Raw genomic sequence first — 16,871 nt, forward strand, 5'->3', positions numbered from 1 at the left:
ACTTCAATTGGGAGCTAAAGGGAATCTTAAAAGGGGAACAGATTGGAAAGGGAAGGTTAATTAGTGGTATGATTATCTCTGATCATCTCTGTTCAAAAAGGGATGTTAAAACCTTTGCTTATTTTGTCAGGCTGCAAAGGGAAACCACTGTTTATGGGAGCTTCGTATTTAAGGTACTTAAACCAATTTGTATTCTAATATTGAGGACTATGAAAAAGGATTTTTAGTCACTTTATTTTTTATGCCAATAAAAGTGCTAACTAAAATAATATAGCCTCATAAAGACTCCCTCATTTTTTTTATAAAGATGCATACATAATAATAAATACACTTGCAATGAATGATACTACATACCTAAAAGAAAAGACATCATATATTTAGATAGGTACAGGAATATAGCTTTTTTATAATATATTTATCAAAGCAGAACCATCATCCTCCACTGGCTGCTACAGATAGAATAACAAAATCATTATGAAAAAAAGCATATTCTTATTTATTTAAGAGGTTACATATTATGTTTACACACAGAAGTCAAGTTTCATATTAATACTAGCAAGGCTGACTTGCATGTTATGATTTCCTTCATTATTCTTGCACATATAGGAAATATGAGACTGTAATTTACCCAGATTCCCTAATAGTATTCAATATTATAAAAAAGAAATACGTATAAATAATTGCAAATGCAAATGCAAATACAAATACATTGGCACTATTTACAGAATAACTCTGATCATTTCCCATGATTTCCTTATGACCTTCAAGTATGGCTGCGAGCCAAGAAAAAGGATCAGTCTAAATTTATTTTTCACCAATAGTAAAATGGATCAAATCTATTTTCTACATTTCTTCCACCATGAATGAAATTCCACTTCTATAGTATTACAAGATGAAGCTATGCCCTTTCTCTGAAACAGTAATATAAATAGAAAGTGCCCTTCAACACCTTGCTGACCTAACATTTTTTTCATCCTAGTTAAACATGCTTAACTGTAATACTTCAGAATCTTTATACAGACACCAAACTGGCTTAAAATTTGTCTCCATTTGGGGATTCAGTAAACATTTAATTAGATGCTCCCAAGGAGATGTGAGCCAACGTAGGTTCAATATTTATTTATCAATGTGGTTTCAAAACTCTTGTTTTACAAGATATCTTTGGGATCTTAAAATGAACAGAACTAGAACAGGAATTAAATCCATCCTTCCAAGTTTTCTGTAAGCCAGTGAATTATTCTGTGGATCTAAATTCAGTGTTCATTTTACTTTTCTTATCTACTGCACAGATACTGGAAATAGCTGGAGAGATGTAATTATGGTACCATTAGACAGATAAGCCACATTCTAATTGCTCAAGGGACAAATTGGCAAAGTAAATGGAAGTCAACAAAGCAATGCAAAACAGAAGTAAAGTAAGTTATACAGCATACCATTACATACATTTTATATTTACCTTCATTTTTCTTGATAGTGAAATTTGGATTGTTGACCATTTCAGGAAGAAGACTATATAGGAAAAAATGTCCATTTTTAGGGTCATCTTTATCAACAGCACTAACAATCTGAATGATCTGCAATAGAGAAAGGTTACATAAAATTTACAGGCTCTTTACAAGTTGCATTCAGCAGCAGTATCTAGTTTGAAAAGCTAACCTGTTAAATATAAAAATACTGGACGTTTGTGTGGGGCATTGTAAAAGGCATTCCATTCTAGTGCTAAAGACATTATCTGGCTAGTGCTATGATTTCACAAGACTAAAAAGGACCATTATTTACACTCCTGTATGAACTACACAGAACTTAGGCCAATGCATACAAAAATACGAGGGCTATTTCATATTTAACCTGTCTCAGAAAATGGCAATCAGAAAATGAGCAAAGTCTTGGCTGCCTCCAAATAACTTGTCAGACACAGTAACTGCAAGTGTGAGAGCATAATGACGTATTATTCTGCAAAAGAAAAAAAGGGGAGGAATTTTGACTTGAAGGTATGGCTTGCATATAGGGGTGTAGGTTGTAGCCGTGTTGGTCTAAGGACATAGGTGGACAAGGCTGTTTGGGTGAATTGGATATCTTTTATTATTTAAGTATTATTTTATTATTAAGTATTTAAGTTGGTCTAATAAAAGAACCTTTTCTGACTTGCATATATGAGTTTTTCTTGGTTTGGAACATTCTTGGTTCAGAGTCATGCCTAGAGGTATGGACAACACCTTCATCTCCCTTCTCCTCCAAACCATCTTACCAAGTGGTTTTGGTTTTTTTCACTAGAATAAACATGAAGATTACCTTTTTATGTAAAATTCTGTATGTCAAATATCAGCCTACTGGTCATTTTTTTTTCTTTTAAGTTAGATGGAAATCTGAGCACATAATTAGAGTTCATGGAGTTGTGAAGGACATCCCTTTTTCAGAAAGCCAGGAAATGTTTATGCTTTTTATGTAAAGCTTGACAATTCTTGCATGATAAAAAATGGAAAACCAGGTGCATTTTAACACAACAAACTTCACAGGTTTTGCATGTGCTCCATGATATAGCATGTAATCTTAGACAAATTTGCAAGGGATTTTTTAAAAATCACAATATGTTCCAAACATTTGAAAATGAACTGCATGGGGAGCACTTATTCTATATAATACACAGAAGTGTATATGAATCATCCTGTAATCCACACTGGAGAAGGATATAGTTTTTAAATCATCATTTTTAGGAAAACAAGAATGTCTCAGTGAGAGAAAGTACATTAAAATTTTAGTGTCTAACACTACAAATCACATACATTATAATATTCATTACCACTCTCTCCCTTTTTTTTCCTACCCAAGTTGAAAGCAGGAATTAAAAGCTCTTTTAAAATAGATACCCAAATAGGACAAATATCAATATATTAAATATAAGGCACTTATTTATGTAGATTTGGATTAAGGCCCATCAATAACACTTCATCCAGATGTAAAAGTTTATAAGAAAAAAAACCTGTGATGCCTTCATTACCCATGCCATTCTGTATCCTGTATAGGCCAGAAACATTATGAAAAATAATTTGGAGGGTTTATATATTAGTATATGTATTAACTTTTACAACTCTATGCTGGCAATGATGGATGCCACTTGCTATGATTTCAAATGGATGGATTCAAAAAGGAAGCAAAAAGTACTTGAAAATGGCCTAAAATACTATTTTCTTCCATAAAATAGTTTGCCAATCAGATCATGGGGCCTCTTGACACAAAAATGGTGAGTTTTTTTCTTCCCAAAGGTTTAAAGTTTCAATTGAGGGTTGTAAGATATCAAGACCTTAAACCTGTATCTTGACCATGGCCAAATATTTTCATTCTACTTTTGAAGCCATTGAAATTACAGCAGAATTCCAAATTTTCATGTAAAGATTAAAACAATTGAGTTTTTGTTTTGAATCATGTCTTTTTTAAGGTGTTATAGGAAGTAGTTCTAAAGATATGGAGTACTGAGCAGAAGAAAATTTAGGGGGTCAAGTATGCAGGTGTGCAATTTATGACATGACTGTTCCATTTAAATACCTGCTGATTGTTTAAGTGGTAATTCTCACCAATGTTATGTGAGAGAATTGGTTCTAATTATTGCTTGAACTGTCTCTAGGGTTTCAATTTATATAATAGATAAGTCACAAGTCAGCAACCATATAGTCAAGGGCTTTTCAGTTCCTGGAAACTCTGCAAGATTAGGATAGTTTATTATTTAGATTGGAAATCTTAGAGAAGTGGAATGAATGGGCACAGGCATGTCTGTATGTTTATGTAAGTTTTCAGAGAGCATGGATGTATCCTACTCTCCACTGACACTTATGCCCTACATTGCAATTCTTCCTCCTCATCCTTTCTTACAACCCTCTAGGTTATCAAATTGTTATTTTTCTTCAAAATGCCTAAAAAATATATGCCAAAGACAATAGTACAGCTAGTGAAATATTACAGTTGTTTACATGCAGAAGACAAAAAATTAAGTTGGTGTTCCCATAGCAACCTCTCTCCTCCTTTGTGTGCATGCATTACAATAAGGCTTTTATAAGCACATAACATATATGCAGTATATGAAACTACTGCATATGTTTGTCTCCGCGGTAGGGAGAAAAACAAAACCGTTTAGTACCTTCTTTTTACTACTGTGCTGATGAGCATGTCACATCGCTCAGTGTTGTGTTATCATGTAATAAAAGCCACTGGCAGCAGTTCTTTGGCTCTCATTTTGTGGTTCATAACATACTAGAGACTTTTGTTAGTGAACTATCCGCTCTACCCCTCAGATAGTTTTCTTCCTTTTCCATTGGTAACACAAAGCACAAGTAGGATCTCCATAAATTATAGTTTGAGAACTGGCTTACTGCAAAGCATGTATGTCAACAGCAGTATTAAGGTTAATACCCCTTACTTTGCTCAATCCTGAATTTTCTGATAGTTTTCCATGTAAAATTTTGATCTTGATGTTCTATTAACAAAGTTCATTCATATCATTGAATATGTATCTATACTTAGGATGCAAACACTAAATTAGCATGTCTTAACAGGTATCTCTGGACTGAAATTAATAGTTAGAATATCCCAGAGGACCTTTCAACATTACATTCTGCAACCTTATAGTACAATTCTGCAGAACCACAAATGCCTAAAATTTGCTACCATTTCCTAAAATACTTAGCATTTCCAAGTTACTATCAATGTAATAGCAGTGAATTATACAGGACAGTATCAACTCTAAGTTCTTATACATTGTACCTATTTCTGCCATGATTGAAATATAGACTTAATTGTACTCTAAACACACCAGAGTCTGCAGCATTACTGAATACAGCTCTTTGTGATTAGAAAACTTTACATCAGCAGAACAGAAGTGAAAATGGGAGGCAATGAGATTTCACAAAGAACAACTACATTTTCATATGGAGTATAATACCCCAAACTCCAAAACTTTAACAGAAAGTATGCTGTTCAGTCACATTTTGTGGGTCAGTTGAGTTACCCTGAAAATTTACAGTGGTGTGCAATTGGATTATGCTCAGTATAATTAATTCAGGCCTGTGCAGCAAGACCCAATCAGCTCTGGGCAGCGAGACATAGGAAGTCCAGTTGGATGAACCTCCCATGTGGACGTGATTGGTCTGCTTTTATGGATGTTGTACTCCTTTACCAAAACTGAAAGTAGTATGGTGGAGACAAATAGTCACAGGGCTTAGCAGAAAGTTGTAATCTATTTTAAACTGGCCCATGCAAATAATGACTGAGCTTGCGAGGTTAATAAATTCCAATTATGCAGCATAGGATAATACTAAAAGGAATGTATGTGTATATCTTAACAATAAGTTACTTTTTTCCCTTTGTAAAACTAGCTAAAAGACTTTTTGTTGGCAATTCATGTTGTGTGTAAAAATATGCTGTTCTTAAAAATGAACACACATACACACAGATGCACATGCATGTGCACACTTTTCCTCCCAGCTTTGAGTTTTGTATTCTGATGTTATAAAGTCAGAACAGTAGCAAAGAAAATACATCTGGCAATGTTATACATCAACAGTTTTTAATACATTCTGTCACGTCACCAGCAGCCGCGGTTGCCACTCTCAATTATATCAGGACCCAAAATAGAACACTTGGAACACTGAACTGTAATAGATGGTTCAGTCAATATATTTAGGGACTGCAAATAAGGTTTATAAAAGGTTCAGATGTAATCTTTTCCCTTAAGGTGATTCAAATTCAATTTGAACTTACATTTAAGTTAAACTGCAAATGTAAATATACTGAAATAGTATAAAGCAATTGCACCCTTTCTTTACATGCAACATTCAGCTTTAGAATTTGAAAGGACCAGCCAATTTAGGGATTAGGTTTTACCTATAAGGGTGCTCATTTTCCCATGCTAATCTACTTATGTCTGGGAGATGTATTATTAACCCTACTTCAGCTATATTTTTAATGGTGAACTTTGATTTATCAATCTATTTAATTCTAAAATGTGAAGGCAGATTCTGAGCTAAGTACGATGTTAGAAGCCAACCAATGTAGATACTGAGATCTCAGTATGAAGTGGGGCTTGCAAAGCATACACTTGTTTGAATGGCACACTCTTCACTGGATATCTACATGGGCCCTGAGAGCTGATTATACTGGGCACCTAAAAGGGCAGAGAAAGGCTATATGGGTCCTGGTGAGAGTTTTATGCTCACCAAGTCTTAGCAACATTTAGTGTCTCAATGGTTTCTCAGGCTGTCATCTAGGTAGATGTCACTGGCACAGTGCTGTTGAGGCAGTATGCAGCCTGATGAACAAAACGTTAGAGATTTTTCTCCATCATACTTCCAAAAATTTCAGGCATATTTTTATGACTGGCTTTTGACTAGCTAACTGAAATTCCCTTTGAAAAATCTAAATGGGGAGGGGCCTGGTAGAGAGAAGGAGGAGAAGGGGAGGGAAGGATATGACAAATTGTCACTGCTTTTCAGCCAGCTCCAGTGTAGTATGCATGCTGACACAGATAAACACTAAAATTTCCATGCAATACCTTTCTCTTCCCTACCTCTAGCTGCCATCCACACTCTCATGTGGAGAGTAATCATTGAGCCTTGTATAACATAGAACACAAGACTAATGGAAATCTAAAATACACTCTGAAATTATGAAGCTTCAGTACCAATAATAAAGTCGATGCAATGGAAAGAAAAGTCCCTATATAAAAAGATGTCTGTCAATTATCTTCTCTCCAATGGTTTTGAATAGTGTTTACAATGCAAATGAGGCATTTGTGACATCTACATTAAAAATGGTGCTGGAAGGTCAAAACACTGATCTTTTGCAACAATCAAATCTTGGCAGAAAAAGGTTGTCATGTAGTACTGATACTACCAAAAGAAAACAATTTTTGACTCTATTGTCAGGTAAGCTGCTTTGGCAAATAGTGAATTTAATGCCTAACACCCACATGAGGCACAAGAATAGTTGGATTAACAACTCTAGTGTCATGCTGTCAGCTGCTGTTTATTTAAATTAAAATGTCACTATCTAGAAATAAATTAGATAGTTGAAAAACAGTGGAGCTCTGTAAAATACAGTGCTTCACAAACTGGACAGAAATTATTACATTTCAACTATGCTGTATCATTTCGTAAAAACTCATGTTTTATCATATGGTTTATATTGCACATGAATCTGCATACTTGTTCTTAAATATAGACACAATGTAAAACCTTGGGAGGTTGGAGTTAGTTGGAAGAACCTGCAGTTTAAACATTGCTTCTGAAACCAAACTAAATTTATGGGACCATTGTAAAGACTCTCTTATTTCACCAAAATCAACATATCAGCACATCATGTGACCCACCAATATTCACTGTACATCAAGTGATGTCAGAAACCCCAAATTCCTCAACTCCCAACTTCACTTTATGATCCCAACTATAGGTGTCTATCTTTTCATGTAAGGTTTTCTCTTGTATCCCATAACGTATCATATTTTTAAGCAACAGAAATCCAGGAAATGTTAGAAGAATTAGAATTAGAAGAATGGATTATCACACTAGCTAAGCTCTTGAGACAGACATTAGTCACAGGTAATAGTTAGGGACACAGGAACTGCTGTCACCTAACAAAGTTGGGGTAAAGTTCACCATAACTGAGAGATCTGAACTGAGTTTCACACCGGATCATAATTTTCTCCTACTCATGGACATCATTTGATGAAGTACTAAGCTCCCTTAATTGTTCGTGAATCAATGAGATTTCAAAGCCATCAACACCTTACAGTATCAGGACTCAAACTACCTACCTCTACTTCGTACCTCATTATTCTCATTACCATAAACATAATGAATATTCTAAGTGAATATTAATAGCAGCTCATAGGGAAGTGTGTTGAGATATAGGGATATCATTTCAACAAGTCATCCCATACAAAAAATATAAGTGATTTGGGAATATGATACAATTCTCATTTTTGACAGATCATAGGGAGAATTTACAAACAACTGCAAAACATCAACAACATGGAGATATTTACTTGTCCAGGCTTCCCATTCTCACATAAAAAGGCCTCATGCTCTGATGCAAATTCAGGAGCGTTGTCATTAACATCAAGAACTTTGATAGCAACAGGCACTCGGGATACTTGACTGTGGTTCCCTAAGAGAAGAAAACATAGCATAAAAAGTAAGCATATTTCATTTGGGACTGATGGCACAAAGGGGCCACTATATACACACAGCAAAGTGTAGTATCCCCATTCTCAATCTTAACTTAATTGGGCTGCTTTGTCCTCAATGAATTGTACAATCGGAGCAGAAGATAACGAAGGATGGCCAGTATTTCACGGAGGAAAAAAAGCGAATAAATCCCTATTGCAAACAGCAATTGTTGGAGATTAGCTCAATGAAGACCTTCTCAGACTAAATTGGTAGATTTTTCTTTGATGAAGTTTGTATTGTTTTATTGATAAAGTCCATTATACATGGAAAAAGAAGGCTGTAAACAACATAGATTTATTTCTTTGTTTATCTTTGGCAGAGCGCAGAGCATTTTACTCTATTAGTTGTTCTGACTGCACATCTATTATTTCTTCATTGCAAATACGATTAATGCTGAGACCCCAAATTGTGAGAAAGATGAATTGCAGGATTGACATAGGTAGAACTGGAGATTACTTTGGACTCTTAAGGCAGTCTGATTCATTTACAGTTGACCAAGGAAGTGGCTTATGAAGTTATCTTGCTGAAATAAAAGCCCATTTCTAACATTAAGCTATGTTGCATAAAGGAGTTCATCATGCCATCGTGAAATAACCTTGGTAAGCTGAATGGAAAGACAAACTAGAGCAACAACCAGGGTTCTGCTTTTATCTAAATTTATGGTCAATTTATTTTATTTTAAATACTATTAAAATACTTTGGAAGAACCATTTTATGACATTGTTTCCTAAACCATGTACACATGATGCTGAAATGGAAATAGACTACAGAGCTATTATAATGGCTAGAAAAACTTACTGTAACCTAGATATTCCTATATCAGTAACCTTATCCAAAATCTGTTTATTAAGTAATGGCATTTAACATAATTTACATCCATATCAGTTTCAATCACTTATATCCCCAGGGCTTTGGAGAACCACATACTTCTCATGGCCAACTCCAGGCCTGACTTGCAAAGTCCCAACTGACCCAAGTAAAAGTTTGGTCCAAATAAGTATTCCAGGATCAATTCTTTTCAGACAACAGTAGGTAAAGAACAGGCAGACTTCCATACAAATGATGGAAACTTCACTAATAAGCATATCAGGTGCCATACATTCCTAGAAAAAAGGGCTGGAATGAAATTCTGCAGGTCATCTAGTCCAATTGTCCAACCCTTACCTGAAGTAGAATCATCCCTATCTAAAGCATCCCATACAAATTTATGTCTAACATATGACTAAAATGACACAGTCTATCCTGTCACTCAGCCAGAAGGGCATAGTACCCTAACCTGGTCCAGGTAAAGCACGGAGACAATGGTGATCAGTATCCTGCTACTGCAAAGGTTGTTAAGATACACTTGAGAGATCCAAGGAAGAGGGCTACAGCCTCTGCTATAGAGGATGACAAAAACCCTTATAGTCTCTACCAATTTGTCCAGGGAGCAAAATACCTTCCTGACCTCAAATGTGTTTATTGGTGTGACCCTGAGTGGAGGGGCAAGACCCTCTGGCCACGAACCTCTGGGTTTTAGTCACAATAGGAACACTGGTGTTAGAAATCATATTTTTGGTTTTCAAAGCACTTGTCATCCCAGAATTTCTAACCACTTTTCAAATAGTTTTTGATTCTCAGAATATCACTGTAAAACATTTAATTACAGTATAGGTCAAATGAGCCACAGAGAGGATATAAGATCAGTCCTAAAGGGCACTGAAATTCCCACTGATTTCTAGTGATAGTGGAATCAGAGCACTTTGCAGTTATGGGGCAAGTGCAAGCTATCAATAGAAACTGATGTAAACATAAGGAAAAAAAAATATAGAAGTCACCAAGAAACCTTTTTCTCTACCCACTAGTTCATACTCCCTTCTTAATAAATATAGTAGTGTCCAATAGTTGTATTTTATCCTGACCTGTAACCCATTGATGTTAATAGGGTTCCAAAAGTAGATTTAAAAGTAAAATTTGGCCTAAGAACTTTTTGTCCTCTAAATGAGTAATATTTTTTAAACAGCATGGACATTAAATGGCAAAGAAATCAAATGACTCTACTCAAATTATACATTATAAAACTACCAATGAGATTAGTGTAAGACCAGCTTTTGTGGTCTACTGTAGGAATCATGGTAGTTATCTTTTGGAATTAGGAGGGAATTTTCCATTTATGAACAGACTGACATAGACATGTGTTTTGGTTTTTTCCTCTTATGGCAGGTTTGAAGGACTTAGCGATATACAGGAGGTAAGGTTCACTTTTTTGCAATTTAACAGGTGCCCAATGAAGGTAATTATTCTACAGAAGACCTGTTCACTAAAGTAGAGTTGAAAATGATCTTAAGGAAAGTTATGCACTAAAGAAGTTGAAGTTGAGACAACTCCTCCCTAACATCTTTACCCTTGTGTGAGGAAAACTGATTGCCCCATAAGTGGTCTGGTGACCGGCTGTGAAAAGTTTGCCTAATAGCAACCCTACACATAGTGGAAATCATTTAAAAAGTAACCATGATTAATACTCTGAAAGTAGTTACTGGTAATTCCCAGATGAGTTATATTAATACATTAGTGACTTAATTAAACCACATCCTTTGAATTTTGTTTTCCATCTTGCATGTTTGGAATAACAGTATTTTGTGTCCCTCCACCTGTAAAGCAAGCAGCAGCAGTTCCAGCACTTTTAGTCTAAGTACAGACAGTCAAAAAGCCCAAGGTGGAATTGATCCAGTCTTCACAGGTTTTGCTAAACTGTGTCGATTGAGCCAATAACCAACTGAACTCATGTTCAATTTTCACTTGGGAAAGGCAGGCAGAGGCCTACACTGGCCCAGGCCAGAAAGGGGAGGTGGGGGATGTAGGGGAGGCGGTGCTTAAGCACACATCCCAGCCTGACATCCATTTCCCAGTCTAGCCAAGTAAGGGTCATCCCTGATTGGATGCTAAGCACATGCCCCCAACCCCCTGCTGTCCCCCTGCAGGAAGGGAAGGAGCTCCTGTCCTGGTGCTAGCCCTCGAGTTTGGTGTCTGGCCATGGAAGGGGAGCTCCATGCCTCAGGGGCCTACCCCTGGCCTTCCCCAACCCCAGGCTGTCTTGCCCTGGGGAGTTGTGGGGACTCCTGCCACCCCATCCCTTGAACAGGCCAGTCATATTGGGGAGGGGAGGGGAGGGGAGGGAGGGAGAATTCCCCTTGGCTCCAGTTAAGTGGGGAAAGGGGAGAGGGCATTCCCCCTGGCTCCTCAAAGCAGAACAGTCCTGGGCTGGGGGGTCCTGGGCCAGGCCAGGGGAATTCTCTTGAAGTGCAGCATTCCTCCCATTCCCCCTACACCACGTTACACAGGTGTGACACTGGCTCAGGGGACTCTTTTCTCCATGCCTCCTCAGCTAAGCTGAGCATCCACCTTGCCACACGGGGGAGGAAGGGTTCCCTTTGGGTGGGTTTGGGGAGGGGGGTTCTATTCTCCCACTTTCCTTCTCCCCAATGCCCCACAGAGCTGACAGATGCAGGCAGGGGACGAAGGGATGAGTCTTTGCTGTGTCATTTCAGTGACAGACCCAGCTAGGCTCTGTGCCAGAGCAGCAGAGTGCAAGCCATGTTCCAGTGGGATGTCCCATGAGGGGGGCTTCCTAGGGGCCACAAATCATGCTGGGGAACTGCAAGGTAGCTTGAGTCGGGAGGAGATATAGGACAGAAGTTAGAAAGATTGGTTTAACCCAAGTATTAGTTAAGTCTGATCCTGCATCCATCCAGGAGCATCTTAAACCAGGTTTGGCCATTTTGGAACCAGTTTCCATGCACTGAACTTCTGTTCTGTCACAGGTTTAAACTAGATTCCAATCACTTACACTGGTTTATGTGTAATTTCTGTCCCTAAATGCCAGGACTTTCAATGCACATTCCTCAGGGGAAAAAAGCAAATTAATTTAGACACATTCAGAAAATGACTAAAATGTATCTGAAACAGGATAGTTTTAAAAATATGATATAACCAAAGAAGCAAATGCTGTGTGTCCACTTGAAATACAGTATTTCTAGTTATCTACTGTATGTGGACTTACAAGACATCTGACCTTAAATGTGTAGTATTTGAAGCCCCTTATGGTTGGTAGTTTAAAACATATTCTGGTAGAAATAAGTTATGGATCAGAAAGATATGCCTATTAGAAATGCATAAAAAGCAATACATCATATGATTTCACATATTATCAGATGACTCTAGTTTACCACTCATGTCGTGTGCATATTTATGCAGTGAATTAATAATATATTTGTATTTTAAAAAATTACTATGCAAATTGTAAATCCCAAACATTTTAAGCACATTCTCTTTATCTCAACTTGATAAATACATAAACAATGAATGCACTGGCTTATCAGAATTCTCAGCACTAGTGTCATATTTAAACACTAAAGATTTACTTTTATCTAAATTAATGGACTGATGGCAGTTCAAATTTTAAAGACATTACAGAGGAATGTAATTAATTAGATAAGCTTCTAAAGAAATTATTCATGTCCCTTATGACTGCCCCCAAAATGTTTGTCTTTCATCTGAAATACAAATATTACATTTAAAGATATTATAATTAGAAACTTGATGAGAATTCATTAAAAAAATTAATTTGCTAAACACTAGAGAGAGACCCAACTGGCTAGGAAATCTCCAAACAAGGGGATATTCACCTCTTATTTGGGTTCTTTTTCACACTACAATGAAATATACTGTCAGCTGAGGAAGAGAGATCCGAGGGCTTAAAATATTGTTGAAAGTAGCTAACCAACTATGGTCATGGTGAATGTACTATACTATCTGATTGTAACACCCTTCACTGAGTTTTTACTTATATTCAGTGCCTTTCACGTAAGCATAAATTAGCAAAAAATATCTATTACAATAGTCAAAATAAACTAACACAGTATAATACATGGATGCAAATTATTAGGGATACAGAATAAGGAACACAGCTTTCACATTTCCATTGTGGCACAGAAAGGGTGGCCGCTGGTCCTGTTTCATACCAGACTGCCATATTTTTAAATCCCGTGTCCCCGTCCATTTCTGAACAAGGAACAAACTGCAAAAAGTCATTTTTTCACTTGACTGGTGGAAATAAATAAAAACCATTTGCCCTTGTGATTCTATTGCCTGTGCCAAGAGGTAGGATGGTACACTGCTAGGAGGAGCAGGTTCCGAGCCAGCCAGGGAGGGAGGGAGGGAGGTGGCCTTTTTGTGGTGTCCCTGCCCCTTGCTGCTGATTGGCCAAGGGGTCTGGCTGCCCCACCCTTCACTGCTGCTTGGCTGAGGAGATGGCGGCTCTGCCCCTCACAACTGATTGGCCAAGGGGGCTGGTGGTCCCACTCCTCCCCAAGGAGATATTCTGTATTCTGGGAATGTGCTGGTGACTACCCTAAGCACATATAACATGTATTTTTCTCACTGGTAAAGCTCTTATATGCAATTTATTTGATGCTCAAGTTCAAACCTGTCCTTGTTGGCAATTTCACCAGATTTGTAAGCTCCCCATTTCCTGTTAAAAAGACTCTGATGTTGCTTCAATGTGAAACAATAATGTGTAAAATATTTCCTTTGTATGTATGAAGAATATTTTCTGTTGGGTTTAATGACAGAAATAAAGCTTGTATTGCTTTTCCTGCCACTGACCACGCAAAGGCAATACAGCTAAGTGAGATAGTCTGTTCCTTCAGTTACAGCTACAGAATTGTTCACTTAAGCTCCAATCAGTTCCTACTATGCAAAACCATTAAAAGGTATGAGATTGCACGAGTGTCACAGAATATCACTGGAAGATGAGATACAGCAGTTTTCACTAAGGACCTAATTTGGCTTGTAAAAGTTCATCATCGATGATGATGATGCACAACAAGGAAAGGCTCAGCTTCATTCTTACAACCCACGTGAGCTACCAGAGCTGTCACTTAGAAAAGTAACGGTTTTGTCTGCAAATTAAGTATAATTGAAATGGAAGAGCTGCACTTAAGGACCTGATTTTCAGTAGGATTACATTTAGTTGGTCAGCTGTAGGCACAGTTGTCACAAGTAAACATGCAATCAGTGACTCTATATACAAATTAAGTGCCCAGACATGTCTATTCTTTCTGCAGATTTTGGCTCTTTCCATGTAATTAGTAGTTGCCACTACTACCTGTGATCTGTAGGCCCAATATGCTTCTAAGTTTGGTCACTGATTAAAACAGCCTGATTCCTTACTCTGACAAGACAGACATTGGGAAAAGATGACTCAGTGGAAAGAAATGAGTGGAACCAATTAGTAATTGGTGAACTTGAAAATATTATAAGGTTCAGTTGAGTTCAGATGTCCAAGTTTAAGATTTGTCTGAACCAGATGATTCTGAAACTTGCTGCTCGAGAAATGTCATGCAAACATGTTTTGGGTGCTTTTTTTCACTCTTTCCTAATTTTTCCTGTCCAGACTTCAACATTTTTCAGATTTTTGCTTGAAAAAATATACGCCAAATTCAGTACCTCTTGTTTAGAAAATAATAATCCATTAGTCTTGATGGCAAATTTACTCAAGGAAGGATGAAAAAGAATTTTGAGACTTGACACAAAAGGTGCAAAGAGCTAAAAAGTAAAATCAGCAAACAAACAAACAAGCAGACAAAACCTAATCAAATCTTTCAAAATCTCCAAACATTATCTTTTTGGATTTTGTCCAAATGCCAGTTGAGGGCTATATGAATATCTGTGTTAGTTCTTATTATATTCAAAACAGTTTGCTCATCATTTGAAAAATAGAAATTACAGTTAAGTGTAAAACATTACAGCTCAAGCATTATGTATTAGTCTATATATGATTCAGTATTAATTATTAGTACTTGCATTAAAGGGCCCCAATCCTCCCTATGAAAAACTGTATACCTACCTATATGGTGCATCTTCACTAGACATTTACTGCAGAGCTGCCTAATTAGCTCCACAGTAAAGTCTCGACATCGACACATGCACCCCTATTAGGCTGCAGGCAACTAATTAACTCTGCTGCAGGATGTTACTTGTAAATTCAGATTCCTCCGGCGGAGTTCTTCAGTGCTCAGCAGCGCACATGTATAAGATGATGGGGATGGCTGGGCATAAGGGTGCTTCGGTGTGGGGCTGTCTGCTGTCTTGCCCTGCACTGGAACACCCTTGTGCCCCAGCCACTCCCTGTGCAGCACACTGAGCCAGGTTGGAGCAGCTCCGGGCCGGCAGGCTGACCTCTAGGAGCTCCAGCCTGGCTCAATGTGCGGTGATGCTGGACGCACATGAAGGTGTGACACCCAGGAGCAATGAACCCCGGTGTGATAAGTTATCGCTTCAGATTCATTTCATATATACATGCACTTACAGTATTGTAGACAGTGAGTGTGCTGAATACAATGAAACAGAACAAAATCTAAAAAAGGAATCTGTCACAAACACTTACTAAAGAGTGTAACAATGATACTGCAAGTAATTAGAAACACTCTACCACAGTAGGCATAGTGCATAGGAGCTGTAAAAGGTAGCTTAAGATTCATCCACTGTTGAAACATATGTCTTCACTGAAAATACAAGTAGCTGCAAAAATATGTACATTTGAATATCTCCTTTATCCAGATCAGGTTTCCCTGTTTGGGTTTCCCCCCCCCTCCTCGTTAGGGAATTAAATCATCAGAAATTACATGTGTTCTGCTTAAATAGTTGCAAACTGTATTTTCCCTTAAGTAAAGGTAAACCATGCCTGAATAAAAGGTAGAGCCCCACAAAATGACAATTTTTTCCTATTATCATGTTGCTTGTAAATGGCTATCTCATGCGTCTTTGGCTCATTGAATTTCCTAATATAAGATTTTAAATTAGAAGCAGAACACAGAGAAATTTCAGTTCTAACAGAGGAAGTAAGGCAGAAAAACCTAACCTGCCACTTACAAAGCAACAAGAACACTCGCTCCTCTCACTTGTCTCATGTTGCAAGCTCCGTAAGTAATGTTTTAAGAGCTTTAGTCTCTATGCCTTCATCCATTCTATCTGATGGCTTCTGTCAGATAGCCTACACATAGGATAACTTTCCTTAGCCTGTCCAATTTCACATTGTTTTTACTCTATGGAATCTTTTATCTACATAGAAGAGCGCTGCATGGCACTTTGCCACATGAAACCGCTAAATTTAATCTTAAAGAGTTAAAACAGATTCAACTCAAGCTGATTAAAAAAAAAAATCATATTGCAAATTTTAAATATGGAATTCCCATAATGCTGTAATACTCTGTCTCTGTCCTGTGTGCATTGTAATGAGTGATTCTAAAAGGATCTGCTCATTCAAGTCTGGCGTTCAAGTCATGATCATTTCTGAAGCATAACTACTCCGGGAAAAGATTTCCTAAAAGCATAGGAATGTACGAAGGAGCTGAGGAATTACCATGAAACAATGTAAACATAGGATTACACTGCAAAAAACCCTCCTGGAACATGCTGTAAGTGCAAAAAAAAAAAATCACTGGTTCCAAATTAATGTTGCAATAGTTACCTCCAGCATAGTCAGAAGATGTATTATAGGAGAACAGATTGAAGGGAAAAAAGTATCTTGTACCTGGAATCTGGAAATGCTCTTTAAAAAAATATTTGAGGGAGAGCAAAAGGATTGTCTGCTCCAAGCAATTATTTTAGTGTCAT

At 37.3% G+C, this 16,871-nt stretch overlaps 1 protein-coding gene across 4 annotated transcripts in view; it reads right to left on the reverse strand.

Moving 5' to 3' along the window:
• The window catches only part of CDH8 (cadherin 8), a 219,460-nt gene that overhangs the window by 38,439 nt on the left and 164,150 nt on the right, over positions 1-16,871 (reverse strand). For all 4 annotated transcript variants that reach the window (XM_090062129.1, XM_090062127.1, XM_090062126.1 and 1 more), the window contains 2 exons: positions 8,033-8,154; positions 1,457-1,574 (listed from right to left, as the gene is read on the reverse strand). In XM_090062129.1, coding sequence (XP_089918255.1) covers positions 1,457-1,574; positions 8,033-8,154 — 240 coding nt within the window. The remainder of the gene's footprint in view (positions 1-1,456; positions 1,575-8,032; positions 8,155-16,871) is intronic.

Source organism: Crocodylus siamensis, chromosome 9 (assembly GCF_052110815.1).
Source record: "Crocodylus siamensis isolate JL-2025a chromosome 9, ASM5211081v1, whole genome shotgun sequence".
In the NCBI taxonomy this organism is placed as follows: Eukaryota; Metazoa; Chordata; order Crocodylia; family Crocodylidae; genus Crocodylus; species Crocodylus siamensis.